General features: G+C 37.8%; 1 protein-coding gene across 1 annotated transcript in view; it reads right to left on the bottom strand.

The window, feature by feature from the left end:
* Positions 1-1570: 1570 nt before the first annotated feature.
* Positions 1571-22239, bottom strand: part of grin2cb (glutamate receptor, ionotropic, N-methyl D-aspartate 2Cb) — a 38176-nt gene continuing 17507 nt past the window's right edge. Inside the window, exons 6-14 of the mRNA XM_026915910.3 lie at positions 15759-15970; positions 11645-11813; positions 10708-10861; positions 10169-10294; positions 8588-8817; positions 6045-6205; positions 5649-5836; positions 4978-5210; positions 1571-3774 (exon numbers count right to left, since the gene is read on the bottom strand). Coding sequence (XP_026771711.1) covers positions 2374-3774; positions 4978-5210; positions 5649-5836; positions 6045-6205; positions 8588-8817; positions 10169-10294; positions 10708-10861; positions 11645-11813; positions 15759-15970 — 2874 coding nt within the window. The 3' untranslated portion in view covers positions 1571-2373. The remainder of the gene's footprint in view (positions 3775-4977; positions 5211-5648; positions 5837-6044; positions 6206-8587; positions 8818-10168; positions 10295-10707; positions 10862-11644; positions 11814-15758; positions 15971-22239) is intronic.

Consider the following 22239-nt stretch of genomic DNA (forward strand, 5'->3'; position numbering starts at 1 on the left):
AAATCTTTGTGAAGTTTTCTTCTAAAGCCTTCTTTTCTCCCACTTCCTTTATCCACCTTGTCTTAACTCAAAGCCCTTGGCTGAAGGTGACCAGCAGCAGTGACTAGCATTGACATCCGAGCTAATGGATTCCAGGAGGCAACGTGAAGAGAATACATGCTGCCCTATAAGTATTTTTAGTGTATGTGTGAGTGCATATCACTGCGCTTGCATGTGTATTAATATTTGGTAGTATTTAATTTTGGCAGTGACAATTACATGGGTGTTATAATAAAACTTTTTCTTTGTTTTACTTTTACTTTTTATTTTCACTTTCAGGGTAGCTCTTGGGAAGGGATCATGTACAATATAAAAGTCTTATAATGATGTTATTGCTCTCGTTAGAAGATGATATGAAGTAGTGGTCAATTCTAACACGGGGCCGCTATGACCAAACTGCTTAAATGGTTATAAATCTTACAATGACTGCGTAAATTATTAATCTTTCATAATTTCATGGTTTTATCATCTTCACTGCAAATGAAATCTCATGGACAACATCCCTCTTGACTTTTAAATGTAGCTCATTTGTCTCCTTAGCCACCTGTGGCTTGATATATTGCAGGTAACTTTGTTCTGTGGCCAGGTGCCTGCCTCCTGGATGCTTTTAGACCCAAATACTGAATCACTTATCAACTCACAAAATGCCTCAACAATGTATTCTATTTTTTTAGTAACGCAAAGAGCACAACACTGCATTTTATGGACCTAAAGCTCACTTTGGTCATCTTTTCCTTGCTTTTATGCCTTCAATAAAATTTAAAAAATGTTTCTTTCTGCAGAAAACTGCTACTGCAAGGGAAAATTTATGAGAGAAGTATAATTATTTTGCAGTAAATAAAGGCATCACTGAACAGCGATGATGAAAGGGGGTTAGTGTAAATTCTTGATATTGTGCTATCATTCATAAGTAACAAAAAAGCAAGGCTGGTAATGGGAAAATGAAAGTTTCTCAGCATTTAGATTCTCATATGCTCACTCCATGAAAAGAGGGCTCCTTATCAGGAGATAACAAAAGCCTCACTGCATAATTACCTCAGCGTAAGTCACCTTGGGCTTTGGAGGAACACGCTGAGGTGGAGACATTGGACATAATGAGGTCCAGGAGTGAAGGACAATTTGGGTAACATTCCATACACTTTGCATAATCACTATATGGATTGATTTTAGTAAGATATTTATAACTTTTATAAATATTTTTTATAAACTTTTTATAACCTATAGCATTCACAACTGAAGGCTTTTATTCTGATCAAAACTGAACCTAAAGTCTTAGCTCAGAATTGAAGGTCTTTCTCTTTAACTCTCCTTCTTACACTTTCATCCCCCTTTCTCTATAACTTAAGGCTTTACGTTAACATATAGTCTAGTGTGCTTGTGTGGCTGTGGATATGTTCAGGAATCACCAATACAGCTCTTTCCTTTTTTAAACTGCTGCTATAGGTGTGCACTGATAGTACATACAGGCATTGGGTTAATACAGAGGCACAATACGTACAGCTGCAATCAGCTTTATTTGTAGATTTAATTTTATTTGTTTTAAGTACAGGTACAAATGAGAAAAACATAAAAACATTTCAAATCTATCTGGAGTGTGAACATGATTGTGATTATTGTAAAAATAAAATAAAAAAAAATTCTCCTGTTAACACAAAAATTACTAAAACATTTAGAGGAGAACTTATACTGGACATTTTTACTGGTCAACACCTAGATTTTTATATTGGTTCTTATGTATATAATAAGGTACATAATAATGGACATAGAAGAACTATATTTTAATCACAATACCTAAAGAATAATGTGGTACTGAATGCAGAAGGTAGCATTCAGACAAGTCTTTCATTTACCCCTTTTAAAAAAAGCCACAAATTATATGGGATCTATTGATAGGCTTTTGTGATTTATTAAAGCATTGGAGGTACTTGATAATACTAATAATAGAATACCATTTGATTCACCCTGCAATGTGGAGAGAGAGAGAGAGAGAGAGAGAGAAAGAGAGAGCTCAAAAATATTTTTGACTGTCTTAACGGTTTATAAAAGTAAGTGTTATAGCTGATTATATGGATCAATACCAAATTTATCTCAAAATAAAAGAAAAAAAGGACACTTCACTAGACATAATATGAACTATTTATACACCACACTAATTGTTCAAAAATTCTTGTACAATCTTTGTATTATTGCACTTTGTTGAATAAAAGAAAGCCCAAAGTTTATAGGTCTGCAGTTCTTTTTTTGGCAGGAATCAAAGGTAGTTTTCAAACTGGTTCTTGGAATTCAGTGCACTGCAAATAACTGTGTGGAAAATAAATAATTAAGTTTGAAAAGTCAAACCTCAGACTCCAGACTAGAGATCCTTCCCCATGTCAGAGGTACACCTGGGGAGCCGACCCTGTAAAGCACCCTGCTGCCTGGAACGGGGAGCAGATGGCTATCCTGCAGGTGTACAGGAGCCCTATACCCCCTATACCCACTGTCTCTGGGATGGCCCATGCAGGGGAAGATGTTGCACAGCTCTGCCGGTCCATATGGCAGTGGCCTCTGGTAGGCTGGAAGGTCAGGGTAGGAGTATTGTCTATGTACAAGGCTGGAGGCCCTCCTCACACCTATGGCATCATGATGTACTGCTTCCCTGTAAGAGGGCAGATAGGTGGACTGGGAGTGCCTTAATCTCTGACCCTTTCTTGGCTGGCGGCGGTATGAGTGAAGGTAAATGTGTTCCACAGGCAAAGGGTGGTATTTGTTATTTCTCTCTCTACCACATACCTCTGTGAAAGGAAACAGATCTGGCATGTCCACTCGATAGGCTGGATCAAGAGGCCTTTCATTTGGAAACCGCACCCTGCCTGGGCCCCAGGTGGCTTTAAGGAAGGAGGGCCTGCGATGGATTTTTCTCTTTCCTATTAAAGGTATGTGATCTAACCCAGGATCTGCATATGTGTTAATGCAGGAATTACAGGTAATATCTCCTGGTCGATAAGGGCTTTCCATAGAAGAAGGATGTACATCATGTGCAAAATGGTTTGCTTGGACTTCTGCAAGACACGCATTGTGGCCTTTGTCATCATGTAATCCTCTAAGATCCACAGTCTCCTCCAGACAACTTTGGGATCTCTTTTTCCATCTGGGGCCTACAAAGGTGTGGTAAGGTTCCTGATGCTCAGCGAAGATGTCTGGTGCCTGTAGATCTTTATGTGAGATGAAACGAGAGGCCATTTTGGCTGACTTTTGGGAATGCAGATCATATGTTGCTAAATGAGGAGCACTAATGCTAGACATGGGAGGCAGCCCATTATACAGGCCACCAGATCGGGAAGGGACGGTGTAATGTAGTGGAGTTGGGTGTGATATCAGTCTTTGAGTAGATGCATGTGGTGGACTGGCAGTTTCAGCATAATGTTGTGTGAATTGGGGCGTTAAAGAGCGCTGCACGAGGGATGAGTGGTTTTCCGTGATGTTAGTAATGTAAGAGAGCTGACCTGGGAGTGTCTCTGTGGTGGTCACCTGTGGAATGCGTGCCGGTAAACTCCCACCTTTCCGACTCCAGTTCTCAATGGTTTTTGTTGCCTTGTCCAAAGAATTCTCTACCTTTGCTGAGGAGACAATGTCTTTGGCTGTCTGAAGCATTTTAAGCATGTTAGCCTGGGCATAGTTTGCTGTGATGTCAAGATTCTGCAAGTTTCCAGATTTTCCCATGTCCTCAACACCATTAAAGCAGCTGTAAATTCCCTAAGAGAGACAGATAATCCAGAATTTTATTATGAATATATTATACATATTTAATATACACTTGAGTGTAATTTTGTATGCCCCAGTTTCAGAATGATGAAACCAATGTGACCAATTTAATGGAAGTTTTACAGTTCCTTTATTATCAAAAGTAACAAAAATTGTGAAAATATATAAGAGAAATAAAAATTGCCAAAAATATATATTAAGAAATTATTAGAGAAACAAGTTAAATTATATTATATAAAAATTATATTATATAAATATAGATTTTTCTCTGTCACCTGCTGTGGGGTTTTGAGTTTTTGCAAAGTTTCAGGTAGTTTTTTTTTTCAGTTATTTTTCTTTCATTCTTTGTTAGTGTTTTTGCCTCTTTGTTTTTCTCTCATGATAATTGTCTCCGTAAACACTTTGATATCTTTTGAAATCCTTCTCCAGCTCTGAGAAAGGTCGATATTTTCTGTTTTGTGTGTTGTGATAGCTTTTTTCCTAATCCCACTGACTTTTAACTTGACTGCTCACAGCAAACTGCTTTTGAGTTTAAGCCCGTTTGAACCTTTTATGCTTAAATAAAACTTAACAGAGAAAACACGCTGACAGGTTTAAATCATTAGACACAGTAATGGGAAAAATGCAAACAATTAGAGCATGTCAATAGGGATACAAACATTGAGCTGGCTATTAAAGATATCGACTCAAATACTTTAAAATTTAGGCCATGTGGTAATAGGATTTTAACCACCATTAAAAATGAAACATAGATTTCTATTTTGTAGAAGAACTTGGGGATACAAACTTCTGCACTCAACTGTAATAATAATATGTTGTGATACACAGTATAGGTATTTATACTATAAAGTTAAATTTATACACTCAAACTCTTTGAATTAAATATAAAATGTTGTTTTTTTCACTGTATCTCATCCAAGATTGTTTTTCCTTATATTTAAAGTATAACGACATGAGCAAGAACATACTGCTTACTGTGCTCAATCGATCCAACTGAAGGCATCTAACTATTTACAACCACACATTAATGTAAACTGGGAGACTTGGAACAGACAGTGATATTTTACAGTTCTAAAACATAAACCGAATGCTTCAGTATTCATCAAAAACTCCAAGTTTGACTTTGCTGCCTTAGTATGAGAAACAGCTAATTGGTTTTATGAAACAGCATGCTGTGGTTTGGCATACACCTACCCTGCTTATGGCCAAGAGGAAGTCTAGACGGTCAGATTTGTGCACACAGTGTCTGATTTTCCAGTAAAGCAGATGTTCCCAGGCAAAGACAAGCAGACTAAGACCCATAGCCACTAGTAGCATGTAGAAGACACCTGCCATGTTGTCTATGTCCAACTTGGAACTCATCACCTCATTCTTCTCATTCTGGCATATTCCAGACAGCCATACAGTTTCCAGTCTCTGTGTGTCCCCTCCAAGAACATTAAAAGAAAGCTACTAAGTAATGGCAATGAGAACACTGTTCAACATGAGAATTTTAACAGACCATATGTCAAATATTTCAGTATTTTTTTTTTTAATTTCTTAAAATATCAGTAAAATATCAGTCTATACTTTATACTCTACTCCTAATGGGTCAAATGTATTTATCTTCATGCTGTATTTAAAAATGATACATTGAGAGTGTATTTTCAAACTAAAATCAAATGAATAGGAACACATACAGTAAGTAAAAAAGTAAATAGAGTGTGTAATCTTATAAGTCATTCAAACTGTCACTGTAATAAACCTTATGAATTCATGGGTCTTTGATGATATCATAGAGACCCTGAGAGAGGACAGTAACGGCTTCACACTGTGATTGAGGATATTAATTGTGGAACAGATCTGATCCCCTGATGGTGATTTACCATCTCCCAGGAACTGGAGGAGAGCCAGGTCTATGGGGCGTTTCCAGCGGGAGTCCTTCTGCAAAGCAATGCCATAGCCTGTTGTAGCAAACACCTTCCCACTGCCAATGGTCACCAGCTTGCAGCCCTCATCCTTGCCAGCCATGTAATTAAGCACTGCAGCATCATATATGAAGGCATCCAGCTTCCTGCAGCAAAGACCATGTGACATTTATCTTACTGATAAGCTCACGATAAAGTAATAATTACATAGGGATACATATAATTACATATACTTACATCAAACAAATAATTACTGTCCATTTATTTGACTTAATAGTGGCCTGTTGAAGGTGTATTAAAGACCAGCTGTCTTGGATTATTCTAAATCACAATAAAGTTCAGAGAAAAACACACCCTGATTTGAGACTGTTGAGCGCCTCTTCCACTCCCTTCTGGTTGTATTTGGTCATGTGACTGTGCATGTCTGGATAATTGCTGCGAATGTTTCTTTCAGTGCTGCCGTTTGGGACTGTGCCGAAGCGAAAAGGGGGGTAATGCTCCTGGGGCTTCTGAAACTGCAGGATAAGACAGACCATGAACTTTGGATAGATGTCAGATTGTTAGCTGTAGGCAGTGTCGAATTTTCATATGTTAGGTTCTCACAGAAGTGAAACTTACTTTGTCACTACAGTGTCAATGCATTTTTCAAAGTCATAGCTTGACAATACAAAAAAGGAATTACACATAAGTTCAGTGATTAAAAAGTGCCTTAAGTTACCATTCATGAAAGTTACAGCTGGCACTGTATTTTCTTTCAAACCTTATTGACAAATTGTTTTGGCAAATATGTGTCAGATTTTCCACAGTGCATTATATAGGTATACGAGTGAGGAGATATATTGCATTTGAATGGTTTGGACAATCTGGTAATTTCCTTCCAAAGCCTCTTTAATCCTTCTAAAGTTGAATAGGATCAGTCTGCAGCGTATAAGGTTTAAGAACAGAGTTTTAAATTCATCCCTGGTTTATGCTGAAGCACAGTGTCTGTGAAATCTGCATGCATTAAGAAAACTATGTATCACTGCTGTCAAATCTATTACATTTTCCTCCCAGGGTTTATTCAGTTTTGTAGATATGCATCTCTTGAGAGGTATTATCTAAATGTAACCAAAAAAAAGTATCTCAATGGTGGTAATTTATTTAACTGTAATTAAAACCTGGGATATAATAACTTCTCTAAGCAGACTTCTTCTGCTTCTATACATACAGTCAGGTCCATAAATATTGGGACAGTGACACAGTTTTGGTAATTTTGCCTCTGTACACCACCACAGTGGATTTGAAATGAAGCAGTCAAGATGTGACTGAAGCGTAGACTTTCAGCTTTAATTCAAGGGGTTTAACAAAAATATTGCATTAACCGTTTAGGAATTACAGCCATTTTTTACAGAGTTCCTCCATTTTCACAGGCACAAAAGTAATGGGACAAACTAATATAATCATAAATATTAGGATTATTTTTATTACTTGGAAGTAAATCCTTTGCCGTCAATGACTACCTGAAGTCTGGACCCCATGGACATCACCAAATGCTGAGTTTCCTCCCTTGAGATGATTTGCCAGGTCTTTACTGAAGCCATCTTCAGTTGCTGCTTGTTTGTGGGTCATTCTGCCTTCAGATTTGTCTTCAGTAAGTGAAAAGCAGCTCAGTTGGGCTGAGGTCAGGTGACTGACTCGGCCATTTAAGAACATTTAATTTCCAAGCTCTTGGGCTGCTTTCACAGTATGTTTTGGGTTGTTATCCATCTGTACTGTGAAGCACTGTCCTATCAGTTTTGCAGCATTTGACTGAATCTGAGCAGAAAGTATAGCTCTGTACACTTCAGAATTCATCCTGCTACTTCTATCAACAGTCACATTATCAATAAACCCCAGTGACCCAGTTCCATTGGCAGCCAAACATGCCCATGCCATAACACTGCCTCCACATGTTTGACGGATGATGTGGTATGCTTTGGATCATGAGCCCTTCCTTTCCTTCTCCATACTTTTCTCTTCCCATCATTCTGGTACAAGTTAATCTTGCATCAGAACTGGTCAGGCTTTTTTTAGAGGTTTTTTAGCAAAGTCTAATCTGGCCTTTGTGTTCTTGAGTGTTACCAGCAGTTTGCATCTTGAGGTAAACCGTCTGTATTTACATTCATGAAGGTGGCTCTTGATTGTAGACTTTGACAATGATAGGCCTACCTCCTCCAGAGTGTTCCTGACTTGGCTAGATGTTGTGAAGGGGTTGTTCTTCAATAAGAAAAGAATTCTGCAATCATCCACTTTAGTTGTTTTCTGTGGTCTCCCAGGCCTTTTGGTGTTGCTGAGCTCGCCAGTGCATTCCTTCTTTTTTAAGAATGTACCAAATTGTTGATTTGGCCCTCCTAAAGTTTCTGCTGTCTCTCTGATAGGTCTGTTTTGGTTTTTCAGCCTATTGATGGCCTCCTTCACTTGCATCAACACCTCTTTGGACGGCATATTGAGAGTTCCCATGAACAGCTACCAAATGCAAATTCAACACTTGGAATCAGCTCCAGACCTTTTATCTCCTTAATTTATCATGATATAAGGAGGAAACAGGCCACAGCTGGCCATGAAACTGCTTATCAGTCAATTGTCCCATTACTTTTGTGCCTGTGAAAATGGAGGAACTCTGTAAAAATGGCTGTAATTCCTAAACGGTTAATGCAATATTTTTGTTAAGCCCCTTGAATTAAAGCTGAAAGTCTATGCTTCAGTCACATCTTGACTGCTTCATTTCAAATCCACTGTGGTGGTGTACAGAGGCAAAATTACCAAAACTGTGTCACTGTCCCAATATTTATGGACCTGACTGTATGTATATAGACTATGTGCAATTCAGCATGTTAAACTTCAATCTTACTTCTTTAGAAACTGTCTGCTTATCTTACCTTTTTATCGCTGAGCCCAGATACAGTGTCAATATACTGCTCTTGGATCATGAAGGCAGCTAAATTTGCAGTATAGCTGGCTAGAAAGATGACAGCAAAGAAGGCCCAAACTAGCACCATAATCTTGCTGGTTGTTCCTTTAGGGTTTTCTATAGGGACAGAGTTATTAAAGACGATCCCCCATAGGAGCCAGACTGACTTCCCAATAGTGAATGTGGGCCCCCCAGGCTCTGTGTAGAGAGATGGACAGAAAGGAGGTGGAGAAAAGAGAAAACCACTCATGTATTACTCCATGACATGGCTAGTATTCTATGTAGAATCAATATATATATAGAAATGTCAATATGTGTGGTGGTCTGTGAAAACTGGTTGGACCTCGCTGCAGCCGAATTCTGGAAAACGGCCGAAAATGGCTGTCTGTCTGCAAATATCATGTCGGCAAGGAGCCAGTTTAACAAACACAGCAGTGCATGCAGGCAGTCTGCCTAAAGATGGGTAAAATTGTCCTGTAATCATTTAATTTTTTTAAATGATTATTATGTGTAATTAAAATTTTTGAATAATGACATAAGCCTAAATAATTCAGTTTGTTATAGATATCAGATAGATATCAGTTTGTATACAGATATCAACTGTCAAAATGTCTGTGATGCTCCTCTGCTTCACATCATCATCAAAACAGAGAAGACCACTTAAGCATTCAATCATACAGTTTTAAAATAAGTTTTAAAATGTTTATATGACCAAATAAAAAGACATTAATAAAAAAAGTTTTAAAAGACAGTTAGCTTTAGAGCAGCACAGACTAACTAAATCAGTGATTATTTCTCCGGGAAATGTTAACAAGAACAGTTATCGGTTGAGTGAAGAGACAACGATGAGGCCCATGTTCAAATGCGGCAAGTAACGAGGTGATGAGACAGAGACTGGATGATGCTGATCAAAGTGATAACACGAGTGACGACACATTTCTCATTGTAAATGTATAATTCTTTACAATTTGTCACTAACGTTTTTCGCAGGGCATCTTTCAGTGGAATTGGAATGAAGTCTTTAATTTAATTTTCTCCCTTTTGAGGTTAACCAGACTTTACATGAAGAAAAATCCATGTAGAAAATGTCAAAGTTTTGCCATGTGATGGGTTTTTCCCAGGCCACCAAACATATATTGTTTGTCTTCCTTTCATAGTCTACATGGATTAAACAGGATGATAATGGTAATGTAACTCAGTCAAAATAAATTCTATATAAATTCTATAAAATCACACACACACACACACACACACACACACAAATAAAAAAAAAACAGGAAGCATGTACTGTATATATTGTGTCTGCTCAGAGTAAAGAAAGTATCCTCAAAGGTTCCTTGGCTGATTAATGGTTTAGGTTTTCTGTAGGGGTTCTACTTTTCCTCTGTTGCAGGGTTCTACATAGAATCTTTGAGTTCCCTTAGGGTGTTTGAGTTAACCTTTTTTATGATTAAGAGATATGGACTAATGGACTAATTAAGCTAGTTTTTTTTGTGTTCCTTATTTTTAACAGAACTTTGACAGAAGAGGAAAAAAAATCATCACTAACCTTTGGCATTGACTAGGCTACGGTTATATCCGACAGGGCTAAAGTACTCAAAGATGAACACTGTTACAGCCACAACAGTCAGGCACATAACAAACATCATGACCCACACTGCTGGACTGTAAGGCTCTGTAAGGAGAGAAACATATTAACCCACATTTCACAACCTCCATGAGAATACACCATGGCATTATTAACCACTGCAATCAGTAATGATGAGATCTATTACATTATTTTAGGTCTCTGCTGTCCCATTAGTGAAAGAATAATGACTTGATAAATGATCTGCTTTAAAAACAAAACAAAACAAAACAAATGGTCATGTTTTGTATCTAAAAGACCAATGGGACTTGAAATCTGTAATTTCTTTTTGTCTTTTCTGCAATAGGGACATGTCCTAATTTTAGTTTAGAACATTACTCCAACTGTAGCTGATCAAACTTCAATTAGCAGTAAATATTTAGTGCTGCCTGTAACTGTTTCACATAGTCTTTTTAGTCTACTGCCAAAGGGGAGAAGGCCCGTGAATAAAACTTTCTCACCTAGAAAGGCGGATGGGGAGACAGTGCCATTGCTCCTAGCTACCATGACACTAATCCCAGTCTCCACAAATGGCACTGAAAAGTCAATGATCTCTGAACGTTCCTCATTAATAGTGAGTGAGCCAATAGCCATATCTGCACGCTTGTAGAAGACCTAGAGATCATTAGAGAGAAATAGAAAAATAATGAGTGCAGCCAATTAATGGCAGCTTCCTTCATTGCTTAACTGGTTTATTTGCTCATCTAGTTGTGGTGTGCTTTTATGCATGGCTTTATGAGTACTGCATAACAGTTAAAACGGCATCTAATTTTCCACAGACAGGATTAATTAGGTGAGACACAACCACTATCTAACATCACAGTGTGAACTAAGTGTGTAACAGCACCTATCAATATGACGTATACACGCTATAGCATTGCCTAAGGAGAAACATCAAAGTAAGATGGAAAGACGCTGTCAAACAGTTATGCAGTAGTAATTTAAATCAGCTCATCAATTGCTTTTTCTTGCCACACAAACATTTAAATACTATGAATACAGATCTTTGCTAATTTTAAATGTGGGACATGTGGGGAGATGCAGGTGATAGAAATGCTGAAAACACCAGCAGCTGTGGAAGACACTTAAACACCGGATCAAGTGACACTACACGCGGCAGGAGTTGACAGGATGAATGTTGTCGAGATTGTATTTTAAATTCAGTTCACTCTGTGAACACATTTAATGACACAGGCTGCATCTCACATAATAATTAGACACACACAAGCAGATTTGTGTTGAAGAAAGGATGCTCCATTAGAGGTTATTGCCAGTTTTAAATTTAGATCAACATGTTCACTGCTAATACAATTGAATTTTGATGAGGATTTAATCATCAACGTGTGTGTGTGTGTGTGTGTGTGTGTGTGTGTGTGCCAAGGCTAGCATCTCTCATACCTCGCCTATCATCCCATTCCAGATGCCTCGGACCAGCTTCCCATGTTTACCATTGGTGACCAGGTAGAGATCATAGGAGAACTTGATGGTGCGCGAGAGCTTCTTGAGAATGTCGATGCAGAAGCCTTTGCAGCACAGTTTGGTATAAGGCTCTGAATGACCAATACCACTGCAAATAGAGGTGAGAATCACTTTTACCACTTTAGAGTGAACAATCTGTCAGAGTATTAGAAAACTGACCACAACCCACAAGAAACACAACAGCCATTTTACAAAACCTCATGATCCATTTTAGATCAAATCCATCGGAGAGTTGTATGAACACATGCTTCAGTAGATATTAGGCATGAGGAAAATCTGACCTTTTGTACAAAGCAATTAACATGGTCAATATCACAATTTTGCTTACATTTAAATAGGGACCTAGAAATAGTGCAGAATATCTTGAATATTAAATATTGAACATTACTTTATTTGTTTAAAATATTTCAGAAATCTAAAACCTTCTGTTTATTTTCAATTTCAAAGAAATTTCTAGTAAAGAATTCCCAGATTTTCAACGTGGCCTCAGACTTTTGGATGCCACTGTACATGCAGATAGAAAGATAGACAGATAGATAGATTGATCTATTGATCTATCAATCTATTGATCTACAAATTAATCTGTCAAAGTTAGGGTTCCACATCTATACACACTAGAGCATACTGTGTGGGGGAGAGTTGACCATATTCAGTCCCCGGTTCTAAAGATTCCACTAAACATAAACTGTAGACCCTCACAGTAAAAGTTCCTTACAACCATCCAAACACAGTGATCTGTTTAGCCATTAGTCAGAGGGAGCAGTGAACAGAGAAGCTCCAGGAGTAATGATAGTGCATCACCTCTACCCTTCACCAGACCTCCCGCCTACTGCGCTGTGGAAGAAGAGAGACAGGAGGCAGGAGGCCAGGACAGATGGACAGCAAGCACAACAAAGGGAAACAAATGAAGTGTTGATGTGAAGATGAAAGTCTCCGTGTGCAAGCAACCCATGCAGAACATAAACAAGCTTGTCCCCTGCTACCCTATCTTTCAAGCTGAATGTTGCACTAGAGATTTTAGGTTAAGTGGGCTGTGAATTGTAGCCAGATTCTTTAATCAGTCAAGGGCTTATGTGGGCTCACACACATATTATAGACACACAATGCACTTATACTGATGTGTGTATGTCCAGACTGAGGGAGTAAGGTGACTGTAAGGAGTATGAGGAGAAAATTGAGGTCTGAGTTCATTGGTTTCTTTAGTGGAAATGTGTACACATACTTCTTCTTGCTATTTCTGCTTTCAAATAAATTACTGGGAGATATATCTCTGCTGCCATTAGTGAGCTGTTATTGCACAGTTACAGGAGTAGCATGGATGTGCTAAGACTTTTTTCTTTCAGTAAAGTTGTGCACATGGATGATTTCCTAGCACACTTTGCGGACACGAATATTCAATGTACAAAGTCAAAACATTATTCACTGAATGTGGCTTCCACATTTATACCATAATCAATAGTGACACATAAGAATATCTGGTTATCAAGTAATAGTTTTAAGAATCTTGACTGAAGTTGATTTCACTGTGTTTCCACAGGTAGAAGGCCACTGCAAATATATAAGATCCTGGGATTCGCCTCAAAATGTGGCCAAAGATTCCAAGACTTCCCAAATGGTGCTGTCATTTAATATGGAGATTTGTGGCAGCCCATGGCACTGATGTCATCATTACTGTTATTTATCACCATGCTCCTCTTGGGCATCCCATCTTCCCTGAGGGGTGATTACTCCATTCACGGATTTATTAACATGTTCTCCCCTCAGCATGCTGTCATAATGAAACTGTCATCTCTTCCCCCAGGGCACGAGGTGCTCCTCACTCACTGTGTATTTCCTTTTACTGCCACTGCACAACTCATTGAGCCATCTCTCATTTGCCACGGGGGCTGCGCAACAGCAACTTTCACAACACTACTATTTTGACGTCATTCTTGCCTGGGAATATGCCAATGATAGAAGAAATACACATATAGAGGGTCCAAAAGTCTGAGACCACATTGAAAATCTGGGATTTTTTTCATTTAAAATTGGAGTTTAGAATTTTAAAATATTTTAAACAAAAAAGGAAGTGTTGAATATTTAACAATCAAGATTCTGCACTATTTCTATTAATATAATTCATATTTAAGCGATTTGTGATACTGACCTTGTTAACTGCTTTGTACAAAAGTTAGGATTTTCCTCATGTCTAATCTCTTTTAAATGTCAAAGTTTTGCCATGTGAAGGGTTTTTCCTAGGCAACCAAACATATATTGTTTGTCTTCCTTTCATAGTCTACACAGATTAAATATGATGATAACTATAATGTAACTTAGTCAAAATAAATTCCATATAAATTCTATAAAGTCACACACACACACACACACACAAATAAAAAAAAAACAGGAAGAATTCACTTCAAAATGTGGCCAAAGATTCCAAGACTTCCCAAACAGTACTGTCATTTAATATGGAGATTTGTGACAGTCCATGGCACTGATCATCATTACTATTGACACTGTGATAGATTTGATCTAAATGGATCATAAGGTTTTGTACAAACTTGTGAAGTCCATGCCAGCTCTAGTGCACACTGTCATTAAAACAAAAAAGAGACATACCAAATACTAAGCAACTCTGACATTCATGTAAATATTTCACAGATTCACTCCAGCTGTTGTCAATAATATAATTTGTAATGAAAATGGAACCCCACTGTAAGCTTTGCTGGAACCTAATGACTGGTTTTAATTGCAGTATTCAGCTCTGGATAGGGTGCTTAATCTGAGATAATGCATGCAGTGTAGCAAAAAATAATCTCTAATAATAATAATAGCTTTTGAGTAAACATGGATTTTCTCTGTAAACCCCATTGGTAATAGCAGATGAGGTCTAATTGATAGGATTCACATAAGAGCTGAATTTACACTGCTAGCTTTGAGTCATTAAGACCCAGTAGTGACTTAAATTGAACTTTAATTCATTTACATTTAAAGAGAAGTTTTCTATAAGTTTTATATAATATATTTTTTAATGTAAGGAATAAAACGTGATGCAAAGCTGAAGGACATTACCACTCTGGAGTTGATCATTTTACTATAACAGCATGTCCAGAATTGTTTTATTCCCCTGACACAGTACCACAGCAAGTTGCCAAAGATTTTTTTAAATTAATGAATAACACTTCATGTTTTATAGTTATATATACCATTTTGGAATGTCTGTGAAACAAGTTTGTTCTGGTTATCTCTTACATTCTAGCAGCTATAAACCATTACTTCGTTAGTCTCTCTTTTTTCTCTCTCTTGAATTAATAAAACAAAACAAAACAAACAAAAAAAAAATGCTGCCGAAGCCTTACTGACTGTTACAAAACGCTGACACTGGAGACTCCTTCCATAAATGTTTTTCTGTTAAATAGCATTTTTTTTTTTTAGTTTATTATTAGCTTTGGATTATAGTCCCTGTGATTGAGCTGTTTACTATAGAAACATTAACTCATTAGAATGAGTGCATTAATATAAACCTATGATTTGAATTACAGCTGCTGCTATTGTCAGAGCTGTGCTGTCATAGAAAATTAATCAACACCTTTGGACTAATCAGAAACACTTCAGTTCACCAGTATTGTGCTCTTGGAGCCAGCTCTATTACTTTTAAATATTTATAAATCCTGCATCCATAATACAATGTAAATGCATTTATAACGTTATATAGCATCCATTCTACCTTGTGATGCCTGGAACAAACCTGCATAAAAAATCTTCACTTTAACCTCCAAGTAATTGTTTGACCTCAAATTTAGTTTTGGGTTTGGATCAGTTGGAGTGCAATGCCAAAACTAAAATTGTCCAGTTTTGGAGTGCAGTGCATGATATTTTCTCCTCTCCACCCTAAACATCCTGCTTTTTAAATCACCTTGCTTTCTACTTAAGGAAATATGTTCTCACAGTGGTACAGCAGCTGCTCTTTGTTTTCAAAGTCACACTGAAAGTCATACAATACATAAGATCACACAACATCAGAAAAAAAGAATAATTTCTAATGGCTTACCCTTCGGTCCTGTTAGCCTGGCGACGACAGGGCACGGTGTTCCTCACACATGTCCCTGTGCTTGGATCAACGCTCTCCACGATGACAAAGGGCCTCTCCTCCAGTGTGGCCACTGTCAGGTGACGGTTATCAGACACAGGCTCCAAGAAGCTGCCATAGCGAGGCCAAACTGGGTAGCGCATGTGCAGAAATCCTGCCTCATAACTCCCTACCTGGGGAAACACAGAGTGAAAAATATGTTACTTCACTTTAAAGCCTTAGGATGCCACTGTAAGGCAGAGAGAAGAGGTGACACAAAGGGCACAGAAATTCTGCAGGTGAGTGGCAGCAGTAATAAAGAAAAGACATCCCATAATTCAATTGAGCGCAAGTAGCGCACATCGGTTTCATAGTGAATGAATCATTTGCTCTTCAGTATGATGCACTCAAGTAGTGCCATTCTGTCAGGCATGGTATGATGAATAACTGGCAATAAAACATGTAACTCATTGTGTTCCTTTCATCCAAGATTGTATTTCTTCCCTAATCCTGAAAAAGTTTACCTTTACTGACATGAATGTCAGTTGAGTCATTTCCAAAAGATAGAAAGAAGGACAGAAATATTTGCTGAGCTGAAATAAGAAGAAAAGAAGAAAAAACATTATATAGAGAGTAAACAGTCGGACCAGGCCAGTTTTACAGCTCCCTGAAATGCTGTTACCCCATCTTCACACAAGCTTCCCACCAATCCTCATGTTAGACTTCAGGTCCACTGAAGTAAACATAGCCAGTGCTCCATGCTTGTTTTATACTAATTTAAATAGAAATACAATTCATCTCGTTTAATGTGATCACATTATCAACCTGGCAGGATCTTAAATGTAAAACTTTATATTGAATGCTATGTAAGCAGCTTACCAAATAAACTCTAAATCAATACCCACCATGTGTTTCTGTGCACCTGCCATTTCCAACTATCACCACAAGGATTCATCTTGAAACATTTATGCCCAAATTTAGACTATATTATCAATTGATCCCTTTGGAATTGCTCAATGATTTACCAGCTAAGTAGATAGTAGTGTAGTATAGTAGAGTACAGTATAGTATAGTATAGTATAGTACAGTATAGTATAGTATAGTGTTGCATAGTATAGTAGAGTGTAAAATTGTATACTACAGTGTACACAGGTCACAACATTCATGGTTTAGTCGTAACATTTACGATTTCCGACCCCTTGCTACAGTAATAGCACAGTAAGATACATGAGCCATTTTCTCAGCTACAGCAAAAAAAATTGACCCATCAGAAAAGGCTGCTCTATTTACAAGCTATGCTTGTAATAACCTTTGTAATTTATGTTTTTTATTTAGTCACATCTACAGAGGTAATGAATAGCTACTGATTCGATACATATGCTGGTATTACATTAGTTAAGGGTGGTGTTTATAGGGCTACATTAAAAAATCACGCACATAAACATTAATTTTGTATTTCAACTGGTGACAGCTTTCATACAAATGCCATACATGCTTTTTTTTATCACTTTTGAGGTCAAACTGATATAACACCTGAGTCAAATAACAGTTTTGTTGAAGGTTGTGTTATGACTGTTTCCAGGCTGACTTACCTTAGAGCTTTATGATAGTTGACTTTGTATTCTGCACTTGTGGTATGTCAGGGTTTCATATTTCCCCTTATAAGAATTTTAAGGAATACTTATGGCAATCTCATGACACTGTAATGTACTAGAGTATGTATGTTTTCTCTGGCTCTTTAATAAAATGTGTTCATGTAGCTTTATATATCAGTGGCGGCTCGTGGTTATTAAAATAGGGGAAGCACAACATTCTATTGTAGTACCACATAGGTAACATTAATGACATACTTATATTAATGCGCTCGTTCTAATACGTTATCGCTCATTCACAGGGATTTGGAATCTAAGCCTAATAATAAACACAGCTAGTCAGTTTTACTGTACCAAGACATCTAAAAGGATCGTTTTTGCTCTCCGACTTTTGAATTAAAATTTGCCCTCTTGTTTAATTTTTAGTCTCTCCTCATAAGTATGAGCATCAAAAGACTTTTCTAAAATCAGGTCAACATTAGCAGTGTCTGCTGTTTCAGCTCTAAAGCTGCTAGCTGAAGAATGAAATGACAGCTAGCTAGCTAGATTTATAAACAATACATTTCAGATATGAATGCAAATAATCAAACAGAACTTTAAATGTACAGTTTATTTACCATATTTATATTTTACACCTACAGCAGGCTCCGAGAGATTCCAAGTGGCTCAGATATGTTTAAGTTTGACATATCAATCATGTTCATTCTCTATTTAATTATTGGTTATGAGGTTCTATCCCTTTAAGACATCTACTAATCATCATAAGGAGAAGCCTTATGTGTTGGGAGCTTCAGGTACTGCACTGTCTGCAGTGTTTGAGTTTAATGAATGAACAGTGTGATATTGCAGTGAAATATTTGATCATTTGATTCACTAATATATAGAGCTCAACCAAGACACTGTGGTAAACATTTCATTGCGACATTTTAATAAAATTTTAGTGGAAGCCAGGCTTCCCATGACAGAATAATATATTATTATATATTAATATATATTATATATTACTTCTGATCCTAAATTAATGTCATAACACAATATTATAGCAACAAATACCTGTCACTTAATTCAGGTGTAATTTCATCTTGACATCCGAATGTGGCTTTGATGACAGCTTGTGCGTCTTGGAATAAGCCTTTATAAATGTTCATGCAAGGCCATCTCAGCTGTCAGAAATGGGTTATGTAAGGTCATGTAGACCTATAATCACAGCTATAATAAAGTCTTACCCTTCTGCTATTGTTCTGCTGATCTGAATGCAGAGGCAGGAACTGGAATCAGATTGGAGATAGTCCATGTCATTGTAATCCATGTTTGCTCATGATTAACAAGCATGATAAGCCTCGGCAACAGGGATTTATTGAAGTATTATTCAAAAAATCAGCAAAGCAAACAAATCCAATCTTGTGGCTTACAGGTGTGGGTAATGAGACAGACCTGAAGCATGATAACATTGGCTCTGTCTTTTGAACCATTAATAATCACTACTTGGTGGATGGACATTGTAAATATAAGGTACCCCACCATTCTTTTCACACACAAATGAATGAAGTAGACAGATGTGATTTAAATCAAGATTGTCTTGGTTGTTACTCATATGACAACTTCATAGGTACCACAGAACAATGAAGTAATGTAATTCTTAATTCACATTGTTTGGGAAGGCAAGTTTTTGATGGATACAGAAACAGAAACTTGTATAGAAATATGGGTGGTAAAGTAAAAGTAATCTACCTAACAGAGTATTATGTTAATGCTCTGAATGATGAATCTACTCCTGTCACAAGAAATGATGCAATTTATGTTTTGGGAGAAATGCTTTTTTAAAAATATTCATTCAAAAAGGTGCAATGCAATACCTTGGCATATACACACTACCAATGATCATCAATCCAAATGTCTGAAGACTAAACAGCCCACATGATCATGTGTCCAAGAATTCAATTTCAGTATTTGAAACAATGTAGTCGCAATTCTTTTTGCATTATTTGTTAAAAGTCATATCGGTGACATGGTGATTCGGCAGGTAGTTTTGCTGCCTCACAGCACCAGGGTTACTGTATCTGAGTTTCTACCGGGTTCTCTGGTTTCCTCTCTCCTCCCAAAAACATGCATGTAGGTGGATTGACTCTAATTGTCCTTAAGTGTGAATGAGTGTGTGAAGGTGCATGCATGGACTGGACTGGTGATGGACTGATATCCCATCCAAGGTGTGTCCCTGCCTCACACCCGGTGTTCCTGGAATGGGTTCTGGATTCACTGCGGTTACTGAAGATAGATGAATGTTATAAACTTTTTAATTATGCATATGTCAGCTAGGTTTTAAATTGACTTTTAGACAACTTTGCATTAGCAATTTACAAAATGTGGCACTGTGATGAAATCTGTAACTGATAATACTAAAGCATTAACATGGCAACCAACATTCATTAACAGTAAATGCTAAAAAGTTCAGAACAAAAAAGTTCAATAAGTAATACAAAGTTGCCAAAGATCAAGTCTCCAGATGCAGTAGATATCAACAGTTCCTAGGATATCTTCTGGCTCAAACTTTAAAATAGTACAATGGTGATTCATGCCACTAATGTGAGCAGGACCCAGGCAGCATGAACGACAGAAGTGGCACCGAGAGTGTTGATGGGAAAACAAGCAAGGCTACAGAGCTAAGTTGTAAGGCAGGAGACATGACTTTTTTCTAATATAATACTGCTGATCTACAAAGTATTTTTATCTTGTCTTTGTGGTCTGTGGTTAACAGCATGCTTCTTATTATTTTATCCTTTCATTCACCTCAAGGATGCTCTGATTGACCTATTTATATGCACATCTGCTTCTGCAGTCAGGTGGCGTTAGCACATTGCCAGCCACTCTCCACATGTCTCATGTCATCAGAAAGAACCAAAGCTCTGGGGGTCTGACTAAATGAGGGCAAAGGAATTGTTTTAGACAACAAACTGTAATTGCATCATCTGCTGTTGTTGACAGTGACAAATTATCTGTGCATAACAGTATAAGAATAATCATAGCCATATTCAAATCCTAACAGTTGTAATTTATTGCCTTCAGTGGTAACTTACCATTCCTAGATGAATTGTACCTAAAATGTGACATGATTTCCATTTACATAAAGTCATATTTATATATACACTGATCAGCCATAACATTAAAACCACCTGCCTAATATTGTGTAGGTCCCACTTGTGCCACCAAAACAGCTCTGACCCATCGAGGCATGGACTTCACAAAACCTCTGAAGGTGTGCTGTGGTATCTGGCATCAAGACGTTAGCAAGTCCTGTAAGTTGAGAGGTGGGACCTCCATGGATCGGACTTGTTCGTCCAGCACATCCCATAGATGCTCCATCAGCTTGAGATCTGGGGTATTTGGAGGCCAAGTCAACACCTTGAACTCTTTGTCATGTTCCTCAAACCATTCCTGAACAATTTTTGCAGTGTGGCAGGGTGCATTATCCTGCTGAAAGAGGCCACTGCCATTAGAGAATACCGTTGCCATGAAGGGGTGTACTTGATCTGCAACAGTGTTTAGGTAGGTGGTACATGTAAAAGTAACATCCACATGAATGCCAGGACCCAAGGTTTCCCAGCAGAACATCGCCAGAACATCACACTACCTTCACCAGCTTGCCTTCTTCCCAAAGTGCATCCTAGTGCCATCTCTTCCCCAGGTAAGTGTCGCACACGCACCTGGCATTCCACATGATGTAAAGAAAACGTAATTCATCAGACCAGGCCACCTTCTTCCATTGCTCCATGGTTCTGTTATGATGCTTATATGTCCATTGTAGGCACTTTTGACAGTGGACAGGGGTCAGCATGGGCAATCTGACCGGTCTGTGGCTACACAGCCCCATACGCAGCAAGCTGCAATGCACTGTGTGTTCTGACACCTTTCTATCATAGCTGGAATTAACTTTTTCAGAAGTTTGTGCTACAGTAGCTCTTCTGTGGGATCGGACCAGACGGGCTAGCCTTTGTTCCCCACATGCATCAGTGAGCTTTGGGCACCCATGTCCCCTTTGCCGGTTCACTGGTTGTCCTTCCTTGGACCACTTTTGGTAGGTACTAACCACTGCATACCGGGAACACCCCACAAGACCTGCCGTTTTGGAGATGCTCTGACCCAGTTGTGTAGCCATCACAATTTGGCCCTTGTCAAAGTTGGTCAGATCCTTACACTTGCCCATTTTTCCTGCTTTCAACACATCAACTTCGAGAACTGACTGTTCATTTGCTGCCTACTCCTTGACAAGTGCCATTGTAGTGAGATAATCAATGTTATTCACTTCACCTGTCAGTGGTTTTAATGTTATGGTTTTGATACACACACACACACACACACACACACACACATATATATATATATATATATATATATATATATATATATATATATATATATATATATATATATATATATATATATGTATGTAGTCAGGAGGTATTTTAAATGTACAAAATAAAAAAAATGTCTTCTTTTTGAGCCACTGTTTATATTTCTGTTTGTGTGATTTGGAGAAATCTAATGTTTGCATGACCCAACATATTTTTAGATCACAGACAACACCCTGCTGTATAATTTCCTAGAATTCCCACTGTGTAAATCATTGGTCCCTCAGTGATGGTACATATGTATAGTAAGCAGCCCCTGAAGCAGCAAAGGATATCATTACATATTCTCCCATGCTAACATGGTTGCAGTTGGATTTTGGCTTTAGTATTTCTTTATGCAGTTTTCTCCAAACATAATTCTGTGTACATTTACAAATTCCCGTCAATTAAACATATTTCTGGGGAACATACAGGTGGTTTTTGACACACCAATAATGTACAGCATGCTTTTGGAAAGCAGTGGTT

The sequence above is a fragment of the Pangasianodon hypophthalmus genome, chromosome 12 (assembly GCF_027358585.1).
Source record: "Pangasianodon hypophthalmus isolate fPanHyp1 chromosome 12, fPanHyp1.pri, whole genome shotgun sequence".
Lineage (NCBI taxonomy): Eukaryota > Metazoa > Chordata > Actinopteri > Siluriformes > Pangasiidae > Pangasianodon > Pangasianodon hypophthalmus.